The sequence below is a fragment of the Molothrus aeneus genome, chromosome 20, assembly GCF_037042795.1.
Source record: "Molothrus aeneus isolate 106 chromosome 20, BPBGC_Maene_1.0, whole genome shotgun sequence".
Lineage (NCBI taxonomy): Eukaryota > Metazoa > Chordata > Aves > Passeriformes > Icteridae > Molothrus > Molothrus aeneus.
Genome location: NC_089665.1, coordinates 7449404 through 7470538, shown reverse-complemented (window position 1 = coordinate 7470538; position 21135 = coordinate 7449404). Strand labels below are relative to the sequence as shown.

Below are 21135 nucleotides of genomic sequence, written 5' to 3'. Positions count from 1 at the left end.
TAAAGAAATAAAGGAAGAACTTTGCTGTTCTTTTCTGGAAATTAGCTTAAGATGACTGCATTGTTTATAACCTGAAACTGTAATTCTTGGCAGCAATAGTTAAAAACAGAGGATATGGAAACAACCCAGAGACCCAACACATCTCACCCACTGATGAAGTTAACGCTGGAACTAAGTGAACACATCACATTTGCTGGTACAGCAGCACCCTCCTCTACAAGGAAGGGGTTTTGCCAGTTCTGCAGAAAGGACCAGAAGTGAAATGTAAGAAGCCATCTGGTACAATTTTAGTGCTTCAGTATCTGGTAATTTAATTCTTGCTGGTAAAAAAAAAAAAATGCTGGGAGTCAGGATTGAATTTCAGCTATGGGTAGGTTTGGAACAACAAATGTCCTCACAGAATTCTGTCCCTAAACTTACAAGATGTAGGTCCTGATTCCCAGTATCTTGACATTAACATACAGATACCTTGCACACCCCTGTGCAAACATTTCTTCTTGTTATTTGTCTTTCAGTTGAATATATCAGATCATGCTCTGATCCATTTAGGAGATGCACAAACACACAATGTTTTAAAGGTGTTCCCAGATCACTGTGGAATATTTGGATCCTCCATTCAGTATTTCCATTACACACACTTAATTTTCCATTCAAATTTCCTCAGCTGTTACTCGTCATAATCATCTGCTGGTTGCCCTGAACTTTGCAGCACTAAAGCATAATTTTACTTCATTACAATGGGAATAGATGAGTGAAGTATTATTAAAAAGAAAATAAGGATGTTGTTTTGGGATTCAGTTACCTTTTTCTCATATTAAAATAATATTATTGGAGGATTAGGTAACTCAAATTCTTGAAGAGTTTTTTGTTCTTTGGATTCAAAAATTTCATTTTTATATAAAAACAGGTAAATATATAAAAATAGATAAAATAGCTGAAATTGCCAAATATTAATAGGGATTTATTGAATTATTTAAACATTTCCAATTTACACAGATTTGCCATTTTAGCAGGGGTTCCTGTTATTTCAGGACACTATTCCTTATGACTTATCCTGAGAGGAAAATGTCACAGTACAGCCACCTATAGAAGAGAGAAGCACTACAACAAGAAACCATTTCCAACTCCTCTCCCCAGCTGTGCTATTTTTCCCAGTTCCTAAATTTAGTAGAAAAGGTGACTTTTCTTTGCACTTGGTGTGTGACTAAGGAGGCTGATGACAGATTCCTGCCCACCTGCCCTTCGTGCTGCACCTTGTGAGCAGGGCAGGTACAGCCTCTCCTCTCCACAACAGAAATCCATCTGTGTTTGTACAGCTGCCCAAAACTCGGGGCAGCTTTAGTGCCCAGGGAATTGAAACATGTTGACCTAATTTTTTTGTCACCTAGATATTGGCAGGTGATGATTCTCAGCTGTTTTCAGCAATGTTCTGTGACCTGTGAGTAATTCCTTTGGCAACACAGACTAAACCAGACTTGCCATTTAATCAGGGCTAGGTCAGTGTTTAACCACTTGATTGTTTTTCTGGAAATGTGATGTGTGTATCCTGAACCCTACAATGAGCTTGTTAGTGAGCAAGAGGGTAGAACAGACACTTAGAAAAGGGCATGAGAAAGCAGACTTTGTTGTTGCTGTATGGCAAGAAAGATAATCAGGGGTGTCTCAAACTACATTGGCTTGAAAACTAATCTCTGACTAAATTAAATTTAATTTTAAAATCCCTTGTTTAAAACATCCCTGGAAATTAATGAAGAGTTATAAAATAAACTGATACAAGTGAGCACAGGGACAATAAGTTAAAAATTCACAGAGCCATTGCCTTTTGGGGTATTATAGCAGTGATCCAACTGTGTTCTGCGATTGTCTTGGCAAGTTTCTGCTGCAGTGGATAGTCCAGGCTGTCCTTCTGAGCTGCCATCCTTCTGGATGCATGCATTTGAAATCATAATAATGATCATGTGGATACCTTCTAATTTGACTGTAATTTAAACACTGCTTTCTCAGCTCCCTGGCCCTAATTGCAGCTCATTGAGGCAGCCAGCCACCCTCACCATGCAGACTGGAATAACTGCCTGCTACCAAACAAATGGAAATTAGGAACTGAAACAACTGCTTTGCTGTGCTGTGCAGAATGGGCTCTACAGGTAATGGATCACATTCAAGTGCTAGAAGTCCTTGGGTTACTTTGCATTTTATCTCCCCTGTGGGTACAGTAGAACTTTACAAAAGAAACCAGGCCAAGTTTAAAAGAGCTGCGTGGCCCACACGACACTTTAGTGAACTCAATTTGCAGGGCAGGGCTACCTCGGAGCCTGGAAACCACAACTCTGTGCTCTGATCAGTTTTTTTTTTGGCAGCAGTGGCGTCATTGCTGATAGCTGCTCACTCCTGTTGTGTTAGTATTTTTGGCTCTTTGCCTCTGAGATTCCACTGGGATTAGCAGCATAGAGATGGTGATTACTGCCCACAGAAATAATAGGAAGAAAGTCACTTTAAAACATGAAAGGAAAGAAGGGATCCTTTGGAAATCCGTGGCAAAGACAGACTCAGGTTTCTGTATCCTTGTAGCCAGGAGGATCCATCACAGCCCTGCTTGACAGAGCCTTAGGAAAGTCAAATGTCTCCTAGCTGGGAAGCAGACACATTTCTTCCCTCATCCTGAAACAGCAGCTTGCCTGCTATTCTCTACAACACACTATTGGTGTTGAAATGAGCCCTGTAATTCCTTTCTCTTGGCACTAATGACATTATTAGCATGACATTGTACAGCACAGTTCACTCTGGGTAGGCTCTGCAAGCATAGCTGGAGGAGTGCTGGGTGGAATATAAAATTTATGTAGGGGAGAAAACCAAGGTTAGGGCAACTGCTTGCCCTGTAGCAGCCAGCAACTGCCAAACTGAGGGTTCTCATAACAAGTACCACACTTTTTGGATGAAGCCCAAGTTTTTAGCAATAGTTTATGTCATTGATTCTTCAGTTCTTACTATTTACTGGTTTTCTAATGAGTCTAGCACTTTTTTGTTTGCTTTTTAATGGAGATGCAGGTGTACTGAGAGGATGATAGATAGAGTTTAAAGCTGCTGAAAACCAAATTATGGCTTTTGAGTTTCATTTCCAACTCTGTAACTGACTGTATTTTAATTTCCTGTCCATAAACTGTGGCTGAAGTTCACAGTACTGTTCTCAGAGAGGCTATAAAGGTGGATTATTTTGCATTTTAAATTTTAACTATGAGATTTATTGATAGAAACCCTTCAGATCTATAAAGTAATGCAACATAATTAATGCAACATATGTAATTATTGAATTAATGTGCACATTTGTTAAAGTCAATCTACATCAGATTAACTTTGCTGAAATGTGGCTGAATAGATAAATTAGCACTCAAATATTCTGAACGTGCTGTGGAAGCAGGTAACTTTTTAGAATTAAAGGCCATGGTTAATTTCTTCTCCAGAATCACCAAACTTCAGTCCCAAGTCATCAATTTAGGTAATTCAGTTTCTAATTAGCCATCAGTTAATAGGCTGTTGGATGTTTCTGTGTCTAAGAACTATGAATTTAACAACAGTGCAGCAGCTATTGCTCTCTAAAATACTGCTGAGTAAAGACAAAGAGAGGATCTAGAGTTGAGGAAAAGAAAAAGCAAGCAGTGACCCAGAGAAATACCAAACTGGGAGCATGCCCACATTGAAGTTAGGCTGAGCTGCTTTGCCTACCTTTCCACGATCACAAACTTGGAAGAGGTCAATAAAAATTTGCCTCCGTGTGTCATGCTTTGTTGCTTCTTGGAAGTCCTCAGCACACTTATGGAGATATTCCACGATTTCTTGGAACTTGTCACTTGAAACATGTTCAGCATAGGAAAGGATAAGCTATAGAGAGAAAGCAGCAGTGGACATGGTTATCTTTCTTCAAGCATTTTCACCTTTAGTTGAACTCCTAAAAATCTATTACGTGGAATCAAATATTTAGGAATTTGTCATTTAATCTGCCATCACAACACAGACTTGGTGCCTACTTCATTCTCCCCTTCAGGAGAAACAATAATCTCCAAACAAGCCTGGCACACTGCAGAAATCTGTATCCTGAACAGTTCCTTTCCTGGTCCAGAGGTCACTTATCAAGGTCAAGCAGAGATGCTGGATCAGATCCCTCCTATGAAAAGTTGTGGCTTAAGCTCCATTTTCTTGTAGAGGATTTAAGTTCTCCATGCTTTTCTGCAGCATTTAGTATTCTTGACTTCACCCCAAAGGAGGCATTTTGAGCCATTACATTCTGCAGGAGTGACAGTCACTCAACTCTCAAATGCCACAAAAGGAGCATTGCCTACAATTTCAGTGTTTAGAGAAGCAGTTGGATACAATAAAAAAAAAAAGGAAGATCCTTTTGGAAATGAGCCTGCTGTCACCCAAGTCCTCTGACACTGGGAATACTCCTGACTTGAGATTGATTTTACGTTCCAGCCTTGGAGACACCTTAACACTTTGGATTTATAGCCATGTGGCTTTTATGAGCAAAAGCAATATGGTCTAAAAATGTGGTGTGCATGACATAAATAATAATGGCCATCAGAACAAACCACAATCCCAGAGCCTGGGCTGAATTATTACAGTAGGTTTCTTGAGCCAGCCACACTAACAGGGAGCTCATATAGTTAAAAGGAGGAATTTCCAAAGCACAGAATGTTTCCCATTATCCCATTTTGAGAGTATGGACACCTGACATAAGTGCTAAAATATCTTGGGCTTGTTGAAATGCCACACAGGCAATAACCAGCTGAAACATTAATATATGTTATTATTATTCATGTCTATATTGTGTAATTTCCAAATATATGGGACAAGTGGAGAAGAGAGGAAGAACAGAAAAAAAGCAATGGCCTGAGGGGTGGCTGGTAGGAAAGAAAAGCTTCCAATGCAATGTAGGTTTTTTCTTCATTTCAGCATAAAAAATGATGTAGTTTGGAGAGAAGGTGGCACATCTGGGGCTATGAGTATCCATAGTATCCAACCAGCTTCTTGGGGTTATTAGAACCCAGAGCCCTGTGACAGAGGAACCTTAAAGGTGAGGCTGTTGGGGTCAGGCAGGTTGGACAAGCAGTTTGTTACTCTGAATGTCACCTTGATGACACATCCAAAGGCTCCTGCACTAATACTGTGCCTAACAGCTTCACAGGACACTGTTTACAAGCACCATGTGGGCAGGAGGCACCATCACAGGCTTAAGCCTTTCTGAGCTGATGTGTAAATTACTGTACACATAATTAACATACATTAATTTGTTATTAACTGAGAGATTTTGACACCTCTCCAAAGAAAGCTGGCACGCCTCCTTCTTGCTACCCAGCGTCCTTGGTATAGTTTGTGACCACATTATCATCAAAAACAATGGATCTGTTCTTGTTCCTACTGATCTCACTAGAAATGGAGAAAGCCTCATACAATCGTGGAAAGTAATCTCACCTTTAAAGCCTGATTCTGACCCTGCAAAGACAATGTGAGCATTTCCCTTGGTGTCAATAGCTTTGTGCCAGACTGCTGGGGGTTCTGTGTGTTAGAGCACAAAGCTTGTGAAATAAACCATTAAGGGCTGGTCCCTGGGATTTAAATGCTTTTCATATAAAAGACCCCACGAGGTTGTCACAAAGAATGTAAGAATACAACAGCCACTGTTCTGCATTTCTGAAAAAAAAAACCAAAACCAAACCTGAAAAACAATGATGTGTGAGGTCTCTCTACTGAGTTTCTAACAGCCTTTAAGTAACCCAAAGCTGCACTAAATTCAAGGAAGAAAAAAAAGAGTGCCTTTTAATTTTAAGGTCCATTAAAAGCAATGTTTTCCACATGGGAAAGGGACCTGACCAGCATGGAGGAAGATCATCTCTTTCTGGGTCTGGTGGATGATGGAAAGGGGTGAACAAAGGTAAATTGTAGCTGAGGATTAGAAGCAGCCCTGTCCTGATGATGGAACAGTTCCCAAGGGAAGTGATGAAAGCCTCATCAATTGATTCAATTAAAACCAGACTGGAAAAAGAATCAGAGAATATGTTCTGAGAGAACATTCCTGGCAAATCACACAGCCTGACAATCCATGTCTTTCGTGCTTCTGATCTCTGTTGTCATATCTTTAATTGAGTTAAAATAAAGAGTACACAAAGTACATTTTAAACAGTTTTCTAATGCTAATGGAGCATGAATTCATTCAGTGATTATATATATGTACCATAGGGGTTATGGACTGATGCTTCATTGCAGTGACAAAAGCAATTCTCTGGGCTCTCATTATCCACAATAGTCTTCTTAATTAGATGCAATAATTCTGAGGTTAAATTCAAAAATATCTCATTTCATGCTTAAAAAAACCTTCAACAAGTTACCATAAAAATGCATCTCTGTGCAAAATACCAAACATGTGAGTCTCCTGAGAGGGAAGAAGGCACAAAAAATCACACATGGTTGCTTGGAATTAGTCTCTGCACAGCTGCTTTATACTCTGGTTTTAATTATTACAACAGTACCCACTAGCACTGCTGCAATGAGGGCCTGCCATTATTCCTATTCTAAACACGCCTTTTTACAGGTTTAATTACCCAGCCATAAAATCCAGCTCTGTTTCAGGTAAAAATTGCTGGCAAAGCCTTGGCCTGGACAGCTTTCAATAAATAGAGTTTGAAACAATTTGGTTGTTTTCAGCTTGAGGAACAGCAGAGTAATGGGGTGAAACTTCTAACTACATTTATGATTTTGATGAGTTGAAACCACACTTCTGATGTTTCCCAATGACAGCTTTTGAGTTTAAAACTACTTGGTTATGTTTCATGAATATTTATGAGACTTGTTGCAGTTTGTTTATGGCTCAGACAAGTGATAGTTCAGGACAAGGCTTCTCATCCCAGGTCTTCATGGCTTGGTTCATCCTGGTTAATGAAACTTAATCAGAAATAACAATACTGTGAGGATGTTACTAATTATCCCAGGCTAATGGTTGTAGTGGGACACCAAACCCCCTGTGAGTCTGAATTCCCAAGTGATTCAGGGCTTTGACATTTTAGAAAGGGATGAGGAGGGGTGTCCTAAAAACCACTGCTCCAGGAGTCACTTCCCAACAAGCAGCAAGGCTGCAGCTCTGAGGAAAGCAAAACAGTTCCCTCCAGCTGGCCAGAGTGGAAGTGTGGTGAGAGGATGGAGATGGAATGTGAAATGTCCAGATACAGCCAGTTACCTGGGATGCTGGAGAAGGGAAGCCCTTCACTTACTCCTCCTCTAGGCTCTCTCCAGGGAAATGCTGGCACTTTGTGATAAATGCCACATTCTGAACCAAATGCTCTTATTTCATTTCTCACCTTTGTGAACTTATCTAGGTATACTGGTTTTTCCAATGTGTTCAAGATTTTCAGCTTCCTGTCATGGGTTGCTGGTAAAACAAATGAAGGCATATTGGTTTAGAAAAGCAACAGTTGTGATTTTGCATATTGTACACATATTTTTGCATGATGTGCTGTTACATTAACTTTCTTCTCATGTTGGATGACATTTATTTGAGGTTATCCCACAGTAGCTGAACCATCTGACTGTATACAGAGCATCTAAATCTGCTTGCATTTCTCTTGCTGAGAATCTCCATTTAGCTATTCAGAACTGTAGAGTCATATTTATTCTTGACATAAGTTGGTGCAAATTGCAATGATTTTAACAGTACTTACAACTAATTATGTGAGGGAGGAAATGATTTTTGATTTAACAAACAGATAAAACTGCCTTAGAACTCTGGAGACATGGATTCTGCTTTGCAAGAGAAGAATCTGAAAATCATAGTAATTTTCTCAAGAATATGGGAATATTTTTACTGATGATGATATTCAAAAGTATGTTTTGGTCAGCTTCTGGTTGCTATAATGGAACTGACAAGAGACATCAAACATCTATATAGGTTTCTGAATGAGTTCTTTGAAAACAGACATGCTATTTCTGTTGGCATTATTTTTCTGTTCTTTCTTCTAAATATATCAGGAATAATGAGAAAAATCATCATAGAATGCATTTATCTCTTGTTGGTTGATATGTTCCTAAACTGTACATTATCTTTATTGAACTATAAATCAGACTGTAATGTTCTGTTAATGTACATTGAATGCTATTAAGTGAAATAAATTAAGTAATGGAGCCTATTAGGGAAATAGTACAGAGACCACCCCCAGCATCTGGTGAGCAAATATCTGGGCAGGAAATTCCTCCACAATCTCATGTCCCAGGTTCTGTTTGCACTGGGGAAGCACAGCTCCACAGCAGGAGCACAGGGGCTTTGTTTGGCAGTCACACAACATCCTACCAACATTGGATGATTACTCAGAGGAACAATTCTGTAATACAGACAGGGTGAGTTCCAGGTGTCTGTTGAGAGGTGACTCTAGCAGCAACAGAAACACTCTGGAGTGTCCTGTTTATCATCCCAAATCAGCAAAGACACATTTGTTATCATTCATGATCATTACAGGCTCTCAGTGTAAAGGGCTGGCAGCAGGCTCCTGTCGCCACTTCAGTGTTCCTGGTTCTGTTCAATTATCATCATCTGGGGAGGTCAAGTGTGACCTGTATAAAGTGGACAGGAATTATGGAAATCTTTCTGAGCTGAGTGCTCTGGGCTGTGTGTCACTGCATGCCAGGGACTGGCCAAGGGAGGGGCTTGCTGAGATTATCTATTGGTTGGAGCATTAGGTAAACCTCAGCAATTCCCCTGTAACCATCACAGGTAACAGCACTGTCAGACTTTAAGTTTGTTGATCCCACTTTTGTTCCATATCTACCAGTATGGCAGTATTTCCAAGACCTCCCATGAGACAAACTCAAAAAGGAGGAGGTTGGTACAGTGACTCTTAAAAAAAGCAGTAAGCACATGGCAATGTGTGGCTAATAAGGGATGTAAGTGGAAAAGGTCTGCATCTGGTCTTTCTATCTCCCTGAAAGATTTTTTAAGCATTTTTCCCTAATTTTCAAGATCATATTAATGAATTACATGGTGGTTCAACCTCTTTCCAATCTATCTGAAGATTTGTGGTTGGCATCCTGATGTAACTACCCTTAGAGATTCTTTCTCTGTTATCAAATCCATTTGCTGTTTGCTCACAGTTCACATCAGAATTCAGATCACAGCAATAAAACTAAGGAAGACACATTGAAAACTTGCCTTTTCTCATATCTTCAGGGATAGAATCAGTGACATCTGGAAAAAACCTCAAGGCACTCTGAACCTAAAAATCAAGGTAATAGCTTGTGTCATGCAGACAACAGTAGACAATTACTAAAATAAATCACCCAGAATAATCAGACATATGGGCCAGTCATGGGTCTTACACACAGGTAAGATTTGTGAACAATGCCCTGTCCCCTGACCCTGTGGTGGCAGAGCCATCACCCATGCTTGTGCCCCATGCTGCCATGCCAGGGCACATGGCACTAGCACAAATGTCCTTTTCATCCTGTCTGCAACAACCACAGCAGGATCTCCCCCAGTTACCAGTGCTGCTGGGATTCTTTCATGGCCATCCACTGTCCACTCCTTGAACAGAGCTGCCAACACCTCCTTTCTCCTTGCTGTCTCCTCAGCCTTCTGTCTTTCCACCTCCTCCCTTTCCTCATGTATCTTCTTTGCCTCAGCCCTCATCTGGACCAGCCTGCAGGACATGGGAACATGGTTTAGAAAGAGACCATCACAGGCACACTTAAGAGTGATTAAGCCTACCCTAAAGAACAAAACAAAAGGAAGCAACTCTTTGCTGAAATTCCTGTCTATGTGGAAGACATTTAATGAAAAATCATCTGTGCAGCTCTCCCAGTTTTGTGTCATTTCAACAGTGACACATTTTACCTTCACATTTATAATGACATTCATCATTTATTGTGTAGATGTCCTTCAATTTCCTTTCAATTCTAGCAGGGAGACAGGTGCATAATTTGCTACACTTGATTTACCAACAAAATTGCATCAGACTTCATTGTCTCCAAACTCAAGTACCTTTTCACACAAGCACTTCACTGGCAAAGAACAATGTTCAATAAAATTTCTGAAGCAGCCTCACACAATAGAGCCCTCACTGCCTTAGGACAGGGATAATACCTCAGCCTCTCCATCATTTTCAACACATGGAGTTTGCAGGTTTGGACTGCCAGTCAGCTCCCTTTCTTCCTGCTTTTGTTTTCTTTGCTTCTCTGAACACCCAGCCATGTTTTTCCCAATCCTCCATTTCACACAACAAAAGAAGTGAATAAAATTGATCCTGAACTCATCTGCTTTGATTTTGACTTTGTTAATTTATGAAATGGGGAAAAAACCCTTTAGGAAGGTCAAAATGCTTAAAGCCAAATGATCAGTTCATATGGAGAGAACAGCTCCTGTTCATGGAGGCTGCTGGAATCTCTCTGCACTGAGGCAGCTGCTCATCTTCATGGCCTTCACACCCTCTGTAGCTATTCGGAGAAAGGGGAATTGTTCCTCTTTTGTATCTGACAACTCCAAAAATATATTTTGGCTAAGGATTCCTGCTCCCTTCTTCCCCCTGTGTGTCACATGCTGTGAAATGGGCTGATCCTGTCCCTGCCCTCTTCCGTTCCTCTGGGGTCATCCTACAAATTATAACCCATCAATATTTTCTTTAATGAACAGAAAGACCTGTTTTACATGTCACAGCAATACACTTTGATCACAGTCAGTTTTATCACAAGGCCCTTGTTCTTGATGGCCATTTATCACAGAGGTTTCTTAATGAATCTTTTGGTTCCTTAATTGATGGAGGGCATTGCACAAGTGCTGCTGAGGCAGCTCAGCCTCGGGCACTTTGATAGCAGGGGGAGGGTAAAATATTTTCCCAACTTCTGACTCCCTCCCAGAGCTGGAGAGGATAAGAGAAGGAATGCAGCAGGTACCAACCTAAGTGGACAAACAGATTTTTCTCCAATGCAGTAGAAAATCAGACCATTTGTAGAGGTAGCTCCTCCTCTGTCTGCAAACTGGAAGCAGAGCCTGGGCTGTGCTCAGAGCTGCCAAGGTGCTCTGGAGATTAATTTGGGCACTGCCCAGCACAAGTTACATTCTGTGCTGCACCTGCACTGGGCCACAGTTTTGCATTCATTTCTAGGGTCATAAAACCGGGCAGCTGCATCCTCTGCCTGGTGTCCCTCAGACAATAATGGCAAAACACGGGTAACAGAACCAGGCACCACCCACTGCAAAGTGAGCTCATTTTGGATCAGACATTTCCAGAAAAGATGAGATGGCAGCGAGGTGACTTCTCCCTGCAGAACCAAACATGTTTCCTCAGGAAGAGAGCTGCCTGCCTCCCACACAGGGAGGGTGACTCAGCCTGAAGGACTCCCATCCCTGGACAAAGGCTCTGTTTCAGGTATCAGTCCATGTGCATAAGGAATTTCTCCCATCTGTTTCCTTCCTGCCTTGACTCCCAGTCAGGTGGCAGTTAAGGAGAAACTGGAGGAAGTCCAAGAGAGCTCACTGAGGATAGAAAAGTGTTAGATGGGAACCTGTGATGAATCCTGCCTTGCCTGAAGGTAATGCCAAGGCTCCCAGGACCTTCATTTGGGCCAGAATTTCATTCCTCACCTTTCTGGTGCTTATGTGAGAGGTGTTAAGCACAGACTGGCATTGCTCTTGTAACAATTCCAGCCTGTTTAAATCCAGTGACTCACATGAGGAGTCTCACTGCTGTGTGGTGCTGTTAAAATCCTGTGTTGCTGTGATTTAAGAATGCCATGCAAATCCCACAATACAGTCATCACAAATATGTAAATCCTGAGCTGCTGTGAATGCAAATCCCATGATACTACTAGCAGTGGATATGCAAAACCTGCTACAGCCATGATTACAGAACCCCCCTGGCAATGCTGTCTATGGAGATATTTATTTCTGTAAGTCTTGATAGTCACTTCCTTTCACTCAGTTCTGAGAGCTACAAATGCAGAACCTGTCTCCAAATGTAAAGATGGGCTTAACAGCCAAGGTCAAGATAACAGGTCATGGGTAGCCAACACTTTGTATTCAACAAAAGTCTACTCCAAAACCCCAGGAGATTTTATGCATTTTAGTTCAATTACTTTTTCGAAATAAAAGAGATATATCCAGGTGTCCCTCTGTGAAGCAACAGGAATGACAAAACTGTTCCCAAAGCAAAGGCGTGGCAAGGCTGACATCCTAAACATCTCCCCAGAACAGCCTGTGCTCGAGTGCAAACTCACTGAAAGACATATTTCCCCAGCTCATTTGTAACAGTGGACCAACATTTAAAAAACAGTAAATAGAACTGAAATTCTTTTATCAGTGACTGTATAAAATTCACTTCTCATGCTGCTTTGTTGTATTCACATCAGGCATGTTCCTACAAACTGCAGCAGTATGTTTAATGGAAATGTGGAGACAGAAGCTCAGATAGAGACTTAACATATCCTTTTAAGCATTATAATACTGGGAACTTCAATTATCTTCATTTAGGGTTTATGCATAAGACATGTCAACATTTGACTTCCCTAATTCCTGACACTGAAACCAATTTTCAAGGTGTATGCACTATTTATGCAAATAGAGAGTCATTCAAACAGAAGTCATTATTCTACAAACACAGATACAGAATAAAGTGATCTAGTAGTGAATAAGTAATTTTGACATTAATCACCATCACCTCTGGATCTTCTATGAACTGAAAAGTTCACATCTATATTTTCCTGAACAGAGCAATGAAAATAAATTATTGTTCATCGAATGCTCTCACATTTTAGCATTTTGTAAGGTGCCATGGAACCCCATTCCAACATTCATTAAGTATTATTCTAAAGCAAACAGCCCAGAAATAAGCAACAGAACAAAATACAAAACAGTTTCTACTTTAAAAGGAAAAACAGAATATAAAAGGAAAGCCTAAATAAAAATTAATCCTGGGTGAAGGAGTTTCTACAATGTGCCAGGACAATGTTGTTGGCTTAGTCAAGAGAAATCATCCTGAAGGAGGAAAAAAAGCTTATGTTTCTATTAAGTTTGGAAGACTAGAGAAGAAACTATCTGAAGAGTCTCCAGACCTTTCATAGTAACACCTGTCCCTAAGAGCTGCTGTCATTAAGCTAGACTAGTTTGGAAGCAGTTTGCATTGTTCATGTGTTAAGATAGAGTCTAAGGAGGAATTATATCCTTGTGAAGGGCAGAATATTTCCTTAAACAGGAATAACTAGTGTTTCATTCTGTGTGCCATGTTCTGGCATTAGTCCTGCTTCTCAAGTTTTTATGAGACAAATAAATTCCTGGCACTGCACTCCACAAGGTGTGTTTTGCTCAGGATTGTGCCAGCCAGGCTGCAGGGACACCATTCCTTTTGTAAAACAGAGACCAAGACACCAGCTCTGGCCTCGTGACCAGCCACCCTGTCAGTGCTCTCACCTCTGGGATGTTGTACCTTGCCTCAAAGATTTGAGCTCCTCCGAGACCACCTCCATTTCTCTCAGGTATGGGCCTGGTTTTGTAGGAACACTGTACTGAGGGTTATGCCTCATCAGGTATTCTGCAAGATAATTAATGGGCTTAAATCTGCCTGGTTCTTGGTCTGATACAAGCACATGGTTTCTTTCCACTGCCATTAACAAATTTTCTGTTCCTGGGATTAATGTAGGGAGGAGGTTGTCGAGCAAATAGAGGCGAGTATCGAGTGTCTTCTCCTCCTCATTGTACCACTCTCTGGCCAGGCAGGCCCCAGGTTCTCTCTTCCTCACCTTTGCTTCTTCTGCCTTTTGTGCTTGAACCAACCTCATCTTTGTCTCCTGCAGACTCAGACACCTTTGTTGTACCTTTTCATGAAAACACTCTTTCCAGGAAGTGTAATTATGAGGATGTGGCAGTTCATGACCCCCCTGATTGCCTTCCATCTCTGTTGCAGTCCCATCCTTATGTCCAAGTTCAGGATCTGGTAGATCTGCAGATTGGGCTGATTCTTCTGGCTGAGCAGCCATATCTCAATCACTGTGACACAGAAAAAAAGGAGCTGTTATGTAATGCCAAAAGATGCAGCAGTGCCCTAACAGGTGACACAGGAATAGAGTCTATTGTTAGGCATTAACTAATATTTTTTCTATGTTCCTTTTTTATTCTGTTACTGCTGCTTTGTACTCTTAAATAAATACAGACCCTTTACTTCAAAGATCAGTAAATGATTTATAAAGATTAATTATGTATCACAACAGCCCTTGGAGACAGAGCAACGAAATTAATGTGTTCCTTTCTTAGGGCAGAAGAAACTGAGACACAAAAGGGGAATGATTAATTCCAGGTCACTTAGAGACTCAGAAACCAAGCAGTGAACAGTGCTTGGAACTTGTCCCCCCAGTTCCAACCAGTGGAATCCTTTTACCCCCAGCACATAATTTCTGTTTAGGTCCATTCCCTGCCTCCAGGAAATCCAGTGGATATGAGACAAAGGAAGCAAGTAATGGAAAATTCCAGATACCCAGGAGCAAGATTCCTCTACATGCTTCCTCTGCTTCAGCTTTTCTGAGGCTGTGAAGAACATGAGGAAGCTTGTCCCACAAACTGTTTCACTTCAACTGTGGCAATTATTTTTTGCTCTGGACATTTTGTTAAGGTAACAAGGACACAGGTGCATGGGTCAGCAGAGTTACTACAGAAAGGAGAAACCTACACTATGAATTCTGCGATTAAGTTGCTCACAAGCATTTTATGTTGTAGATCACTCTGTAAAATAATAATCCCTTTACAATTTCAAGAACTTCACTGCTTAAAATGTTCATTCTGTGAAATATCAGGAAGAAACTGAGCTGCTCACAAGGCACAATTTGAAAAACGTCCCTATATATCTCCATGAATAACTGTCTGCATCTGGAATGGGATTAACACACACAGAATGGAGCAGAAGACTGGCTACTACTTGATTCAAAGCATGAAAAATCAGCAGCATGCTGAAAATTCCCCAGCTCAGTGTTAAACAACAGCAAGGGAAGGGTGATATTAAAAAATAATCTAAAACCGTTCCAAATTAGAGATGAAACTCTACTCTGAACTTGTTGCCACTCTACCCTCTTCAAGTTTTTATTTAAAAGTGCTTTTCACTGAGGCCTTTCAGTATCCATAGCAATAGCACTGCTTTTGATATGCACTGCTCTTCCTGTTTAAGCATTTGTAGCTGTTCTGAAGCAGTTCAGCTTTCCAGGAAATGCATAAATGTGATCTACAGCCCTCCTGGCATACAAATTTAATTATGAATATGTTGACCTTCTGGTTCATTAACACTGTTGGAGTACAAATACTGCCTGGATGGGTGGGATGCATCACAGCATTAAATTTCTAGGTTTGGTTTCTCAATGGGCTTGTTGGCATCTTCTAGTAAATTTTTTTCCAAAGGCACATTCCTGCTGGGAATGGGATGGCTCAAGCTGCCTACCTGACCCACAGAGAAGGTTTTAGGTTGGTTGTTGGTTTTGCCACCAAAGGACAAGAGCTGGAAAGGATTTACAATGGTAGAAAGGGAAACCTGTCCACCCTGTGGAACTGTTCCTTGCTCAGGTGAGTTCCTTTCAACAAGCTGTAAAACCAGAGTCCTCGGTTCAAAGCAGGGTGTTAACCAAATGTTCTGGTCACATTCCAAATCAGCTGGTTCTGTTGTGCCAAAATAAACTGTTCTTGTATTTTCAAATACTTATGTTATTTCTTAAACATCCTTTATGAAACCCTCTGCAGTTTCTGTGCAATGTTAAAGTGACAACTGCACTCTGCTTTATGAGGTGGCTGATTCTGAAAGATGATGAATATGTTTTCTACGCTGCTCTCAACCTTTTGTTAGGATGGTTTTGAGGATTAGTAAATATTTATAAAGGATCTCCATGTCTCTGACCAAAACAAAACATGAAACAAGCAGTGTGACTGTTCTGTCTCCATTCCACGGCATCCACGTAACTCCAGGAATGGAAGCAGAGCATGGAGAACTGTGCCCAGTGCTTTAATGCAGTACAGATGGAGAAGACTAAGAGGGTATGGAAGAACAAACAAACAAAAAAAAAACCAACAAAGGAATGCTACAATCAGGTCATGAAACTTGGGATGTGTGGAGGGTTACAGAGACACACAATGGATAAGACTCCATTGGCTCATAACCTTCAGTGATTTTCATTAGTTGAGAATTTGGCCCATAAGGAAGAATTTCTCCACTGAAAGGATGGTCAGGCTTTGGAAGGGATGGAGCCACCATCCCTGGAAGTGCTCAGGAAACAACTGGACGTGGCACTCAGTGCCATGGTCACATTGGCAACGCGGCGTTCGGTCAAATGTTGGATTCAATGATCTTGGAGGTCTTTTCCAAACTTAATCATTCTACAAGTCTATGATTTTTTACAATAATATTGAGAGCTCTCAGGGCCTGTGGCATTCCCAAATGGAGCCCAAATGACAGTGAGCATGGAGCACAGAGGCAAGCTCTAGAAACACCCAGGACATTTGAAGTGTGATATAAAGTTTCCTGTAAGCCTTTGTTCAAGCTGAAGGCAAGATAAGCTTTCCATTATTTAGTAGGATGCCACTTCCCTGGCTCCTTTCCTGTAAGAAAAATATTCTTGCTGGAATCCCTGCAGGTACAAAAAGATTATCTCAGTGTTTCCTGTAGAAAACCCAAATGTGCTCAGAAACAATATTCCTATGGTTTCATTGTTATTCTGTCAGAGAATTTTGATGGGCGGGATAAAGCCAGGAATGACTACAGTTTGTTTAGGTAAATATTTTCTAGATGTTTGAGTTATAAAAGTCCTTTCAAAAACAAAGTTCAATCTCTTTGACATTCTATTGCTCAGAAATAATTTTGCCTTCCCCTCATGTGTTTCATAGAGCATATTTATCTCATCACAAAAAACCCAATACCCTTTTCATTCATGATCTTTTCAATACAATTAAAATTTAAAAACATTTTCTCCTTTGCTTTCTGAAGCTTTGAAGAACTGTTTTTCTTACCTTTGGAGCAGGTATCAAAATAGATCTTATTCCTCTTGCACTCAAAGTGGCCTTGCAAATCAAGAGGGATTTAATATATGCCCATCAACCATTAAAAATCTTGAAGTGAATTAGGGATTTCTCAGACCTGCTGTGGAGCTGGGCTGTGAGTTTTACTCCTCTGTGTGTTTGCAGTTGCTAAGCAATAATCCCAAAGGTTGCTATGTCTTTCCACGTTCAAAATTGCTGTAGGTTGTCTTTTGGCTTTGGCACAGCCCAACAGACTCTTCTGTACTGAACTTAGAACATTGCATCACATGACTGAAAATAAAATAAAATCGAGAAAGGACTATGAATAGCAACAGAGAACATTAAGGGCACAAATAGAGAATCTGCAGGTGCCAGTGACAGGTTGCCTTCAGATTCAAGGTTCACGACATCCAGAACTGTCTCAAGCCCATTACCAGCTGAAGGGAGGACTGTGTTAACCAGATGTTAGGATCTCAGACATAAAAAGAAATTAATTACAAACTCAATTTAAACATTTTCAGGCTTTCTTTCTTGTGTTGCTTTGAAGCAGCCTTGCAGGAAAGGCACACAAGCATTAACGAGGAGGGAGAGCACGGTGCCATTTTGTCAGACTGCTTTTAAACCTGAATCTAAAGGAATTTGATGAGTCCCCTTGCATAATCTCTCCTATATTCTTTGAAGAATAATATGGCAGGAAAAGGAGAAGGCAAAAGACAAATACATCTACAACAGGCATTCTGCACTCATTTACACGAATGTAAATCAGGTGCCTGTTCAGCAATTCCCTTGGGCTAGGCACGACTTCCAACTGAGAAACTTATGGCAATTTCTGCCAGGAAATGAGCTTTATCTAATGCTGTTTCTTTCTTTGTATTTTATACTGGAAGTGGCAAAACCTTTGGATTGCCTACCTGCAGGAAAACTGAACTGTGACTTTATCTATGGTATTTGTCAAGGTGCAAGGGGCCCTGCCCTCTATTAGTCCCCATTTCATGGGATAGCCTGTAAGAAAGCTTGAAATAGAGGAGGTCAACTTTCATGTGAAAATACACCATAATAAATTATCATTTCTTTGCTATTTATTTGGAGAAACGTATCAGAAGGAAATATGCACATTGCAGTGCATTTCCAAGATGTGTTGAAGTCTAGCATCAATTATGTTAACAAAATGAAGCAGAAAATTAGTGCTCAGGAGTAATTTAAAATGAGGCTTTTAACTGGATTGTGCACTTTTTCCTCAAAGCAGTTTGCTCATGATTAATTCCTGTTATCTCTTCTCCCAGGTGGGCTTGGTTTTGCCCCTTTGCAATTCAGAATTCTGTTGCTATTATGATTAACTTACAAAACTTTTTGAGGATGAAACATAAATTTAAAAAAAAAGGTGATTTTTTTTCAATCCCCAAACAAGAATATACCACTAGAACTTAGAAGGATGGATCAAAACAGCTCTATTTTTATTTTTCTGGAAGTGGAATCCCATGGGTTAAGCAAACCTTTAATTGTACTCTATCTGACTTGGCTGTTATCCCTTAATGTTTTTGCTAAGCAAAGTGTATCCTTTTATTATGCCACCAAATACTTGCACTGTTGACAAAATAATGGGCTGAATATGTCATCACAGATGTTTTGCTGGAATTGCCTGTTCTATCTTTTTTGTTTTGTTTTTCTCTGTAAGATACATTTTGGGAGCACTCTGTTGTCTTTTGCAGCTGATGCCAAGATTATGCAATAAAAGCCCTAACATGTAGTAATAATAAGTTGTGTTAGCCAGGGAAATGTTTGCAGTGTATTAAATAGTCAGTTTTGGAAATGTGTACAAAACCAGCTCATGTACAGCTCCACTTCTTTGAAATGCTACTCTGGGCTGAAGCAGCAGGTGCTGACCACAGTGCTGCCAGCACAGGAAAGAATAAGGCCACAAGCTTCCACTTTGTTTTTTGTACCAACCCTGATACTGTGACCACAGCCTGCCCTCTAATTGCTCTTTTCAATCCCAATACATCTGCCTTATAGCTTCCTCCTCCACATTTAAATTCTGCTGCTAAAAAAAAAAAAACATTGCACATGCAAATTACACCTTCCTAGAGGCTGGAGAACTGTCACAATTTGTGGTTGTTGTAGCTAATAACTGATATGTCAGACTTTTAGTGAACTGTAGATAGCAACTCCATTGTTTACCTGTGGTAAATGTTTTTTAAAAGTGTTTGCTGTTCAAATACCTGGAAGACCTAGAGGGCATATGAAAATTATACAAAAGTCAACTTTGGAACCTGGTTTAAATAATAATTTCTTGATAGTAATCCCTGCATGACTTGATCAAAATCCAGAATGAAACACCAGTCTCAGGTTTACAATATTTTGGGTACTTTAGTCTTCCATCAATCCTCTCTATCAATGCAGACATACCTGAACATGAGCTGTGGGCCTGAAAGCAGCCCTATATTTGAATATTCACGACCCTGGCTTGTTGTGCAGCCCACTTTAAACTCAGTTTAGTCCAATTTAGGGAGCCTGTCCTCCATCCCTTATCCTCCATCCTCACCCGTCCACCAGGAGGCAAAATGCTCCATTAGCAAGCCTGACTTCTCCACTGCAGCCCAGCCCAGCTACAGGAGCCTCCCTGATCATTATTTTAACTGGGGAATAACCTAAAGAGAGACCATGTGGCTTCTCCAGTTCTTAAATTTACAGGCAAAAAGTGCTGTCAGACTGAGGAACAGATTGAAGCAGCATCAGCCATGAATGGAATAATGGATAATAAATGGAATCTATGTGTTGATACACACTTCTGACAGAGTTTGCTCTGTTTAAAGTTTAGAACAGTTTCTGGTTATCATATGTAATGTTATCATTCGATGCCCAAGAGACAATTCTTGCTCCCAGTCACCTCCTTCCCATGAATCTTGTAGGTTCTTGATCCAAATTACCTCCTTCTGATGAATTCGGTGGCACCAGGCTGAAACTGCAAAGCAAATGAAGTTTAATAGCACTTGACCCTTTGTTTCAGACCCCCAAACGCCCAACAGTTCTGCATCAGCGAATGTTTGAATGTTTAAGATGTAATCACTAGACTCGGTTTGTGGTGTTTGGGCGTGTTCATTGATGTATGAAGAGGTGTTATATGCTGCTTTCACTATGGAGTTACTATTGCTGCCTAATCCAACGAAAAGCTCCGTTATGTTACCATTAATGCCAACTTTCACCAGGGGTTGACATACCCACCATCACGGCTCCCGGTGGGATGGGATTCCACAAACCATCACCAGGCAGGAGGCACACTGAGGGCGCCCTGCTGACATAAATTAATAAAAGCCACCTATGAGGCTGAGGGATCCGGGGTGCGATGCCGAAACCCCTTCAGCAGGCGGGGGAAGAATGACGGGGCACCCCAGCTCCCTCAGGAACGGGATGGGGATGCCGGGGCTCCCCTGCCCATCGCAGCCCCCTCAGGGATTGGGGTGAGGCTGTCGAGCCCCTGCAGCCCATCGCAGCCCTCTCACGGACCGGGGTGAGGATGTCGAGCCCCTCCAGACTACCGCAGCCCCCTCAGGGACCGGGGCTGGGAGCGCCGGGACCCCTCAGGAGCCGCCGGCGCCGCGGGGGTTAACGCGGCACGGCCGCCAGGGGGCGGCGCCGCGCGCGCGCTGACAGCCGGCGCGTGCGCGCTGGCGCCTCATTGTGCCCGGCCGGCCCGGCCCCGCCGCGCCTCAGTCGGCGAGAGGCCGCGGGCGCGCGCGGAGCTGCTGCCGCTGCCGCCCCCTGCGGCCGTCGCCGCCGCGCCACCTCCGCTCCGCTTCGCTCCCTTCCCCTGTCCCCGCCATGGAGTGAGGCCCCCGCCGGACGGCCGGACGGGGGGGCCCCGCCGCGCCTCGATGGCTCTGGTCACGGTGCAGCGCTCGCCTACCCCCAGCGCCACCTCCAGCCCCTGCGCCTCGGTGAGTCCCGGCGGGCACTGAGGGCAGCGCGGCGCTCGGCGGCCGTTGGGGTCCGGCGCGCGGCGCTGCGCATGCGCCGCACCCCCTCCGCCTCACCCCCCGTGCCGCCGGTGTCCGGGCCCCGGGCCGGGGGCGATGCGGGCCCGCGGTGCCCGGGAACGGGGCTCACACACCCCCGGGCTGTGGCCT

The 21135-nt window shown here is 42.1% G+C and overlaps 2 protein-coding genes across 2 annotated transcripts in view; one reads left to right on the top strand and one right to left on the bottom strand.

Moving 5' to 3' along the window:
• The window catches only part of EFCAB5 (EF-hand calcium binding domain 5), a 31782-nt gene extending 14654 nt beyond the window's left edge, over positions 1-17128 (bottom strand). The window contains exons 1-6 of the mRNA XM_066563480.1: positions 17003-17128; positions 13436-14011; positions 9518-9674; positions 9188-9251; positions 7347-7417; positions 3721-3876 (exon numbers count right to left, since the gene is read on the bottom strand). Of these exons, the coding sequence (XP_066419577.1) occupies positions 3721-3876; positions 7347-7417; positions 9188-9251; positions 9518-9674; positions 13436-14001 (1014 nt within the window). The 5' untranslated portion in view covers positions 14002-14011; positions 17003-17128. The remainder of the gene's footprint in view (positions 1-3720; positions 3877-7346; positions 7418-9187; positions 9252-9517; positions 9675-13435; positions 14012-17002) is intronic.
• Positions 17129-20798: 3670 nt separating this feature from the next.
• SSH2 (slingshot protein phosphatase 2) overlaps positions 20799-21135 on the top strand; it is an 88296-nt gene continuing 87959 nt past the window's right edge. Inside the window, exon 1 of the mRNA XM_066563330.1 lies at positions 20799-20946. Within this exon, the coding sequence (XP_066419427.1) occupies positions 20884-20946 (63 nt within the window). The 5' untranslated portion in view covers positions 20799-20883. The remainder of the gene's footprint in view (positions 20947-21135) is intronic.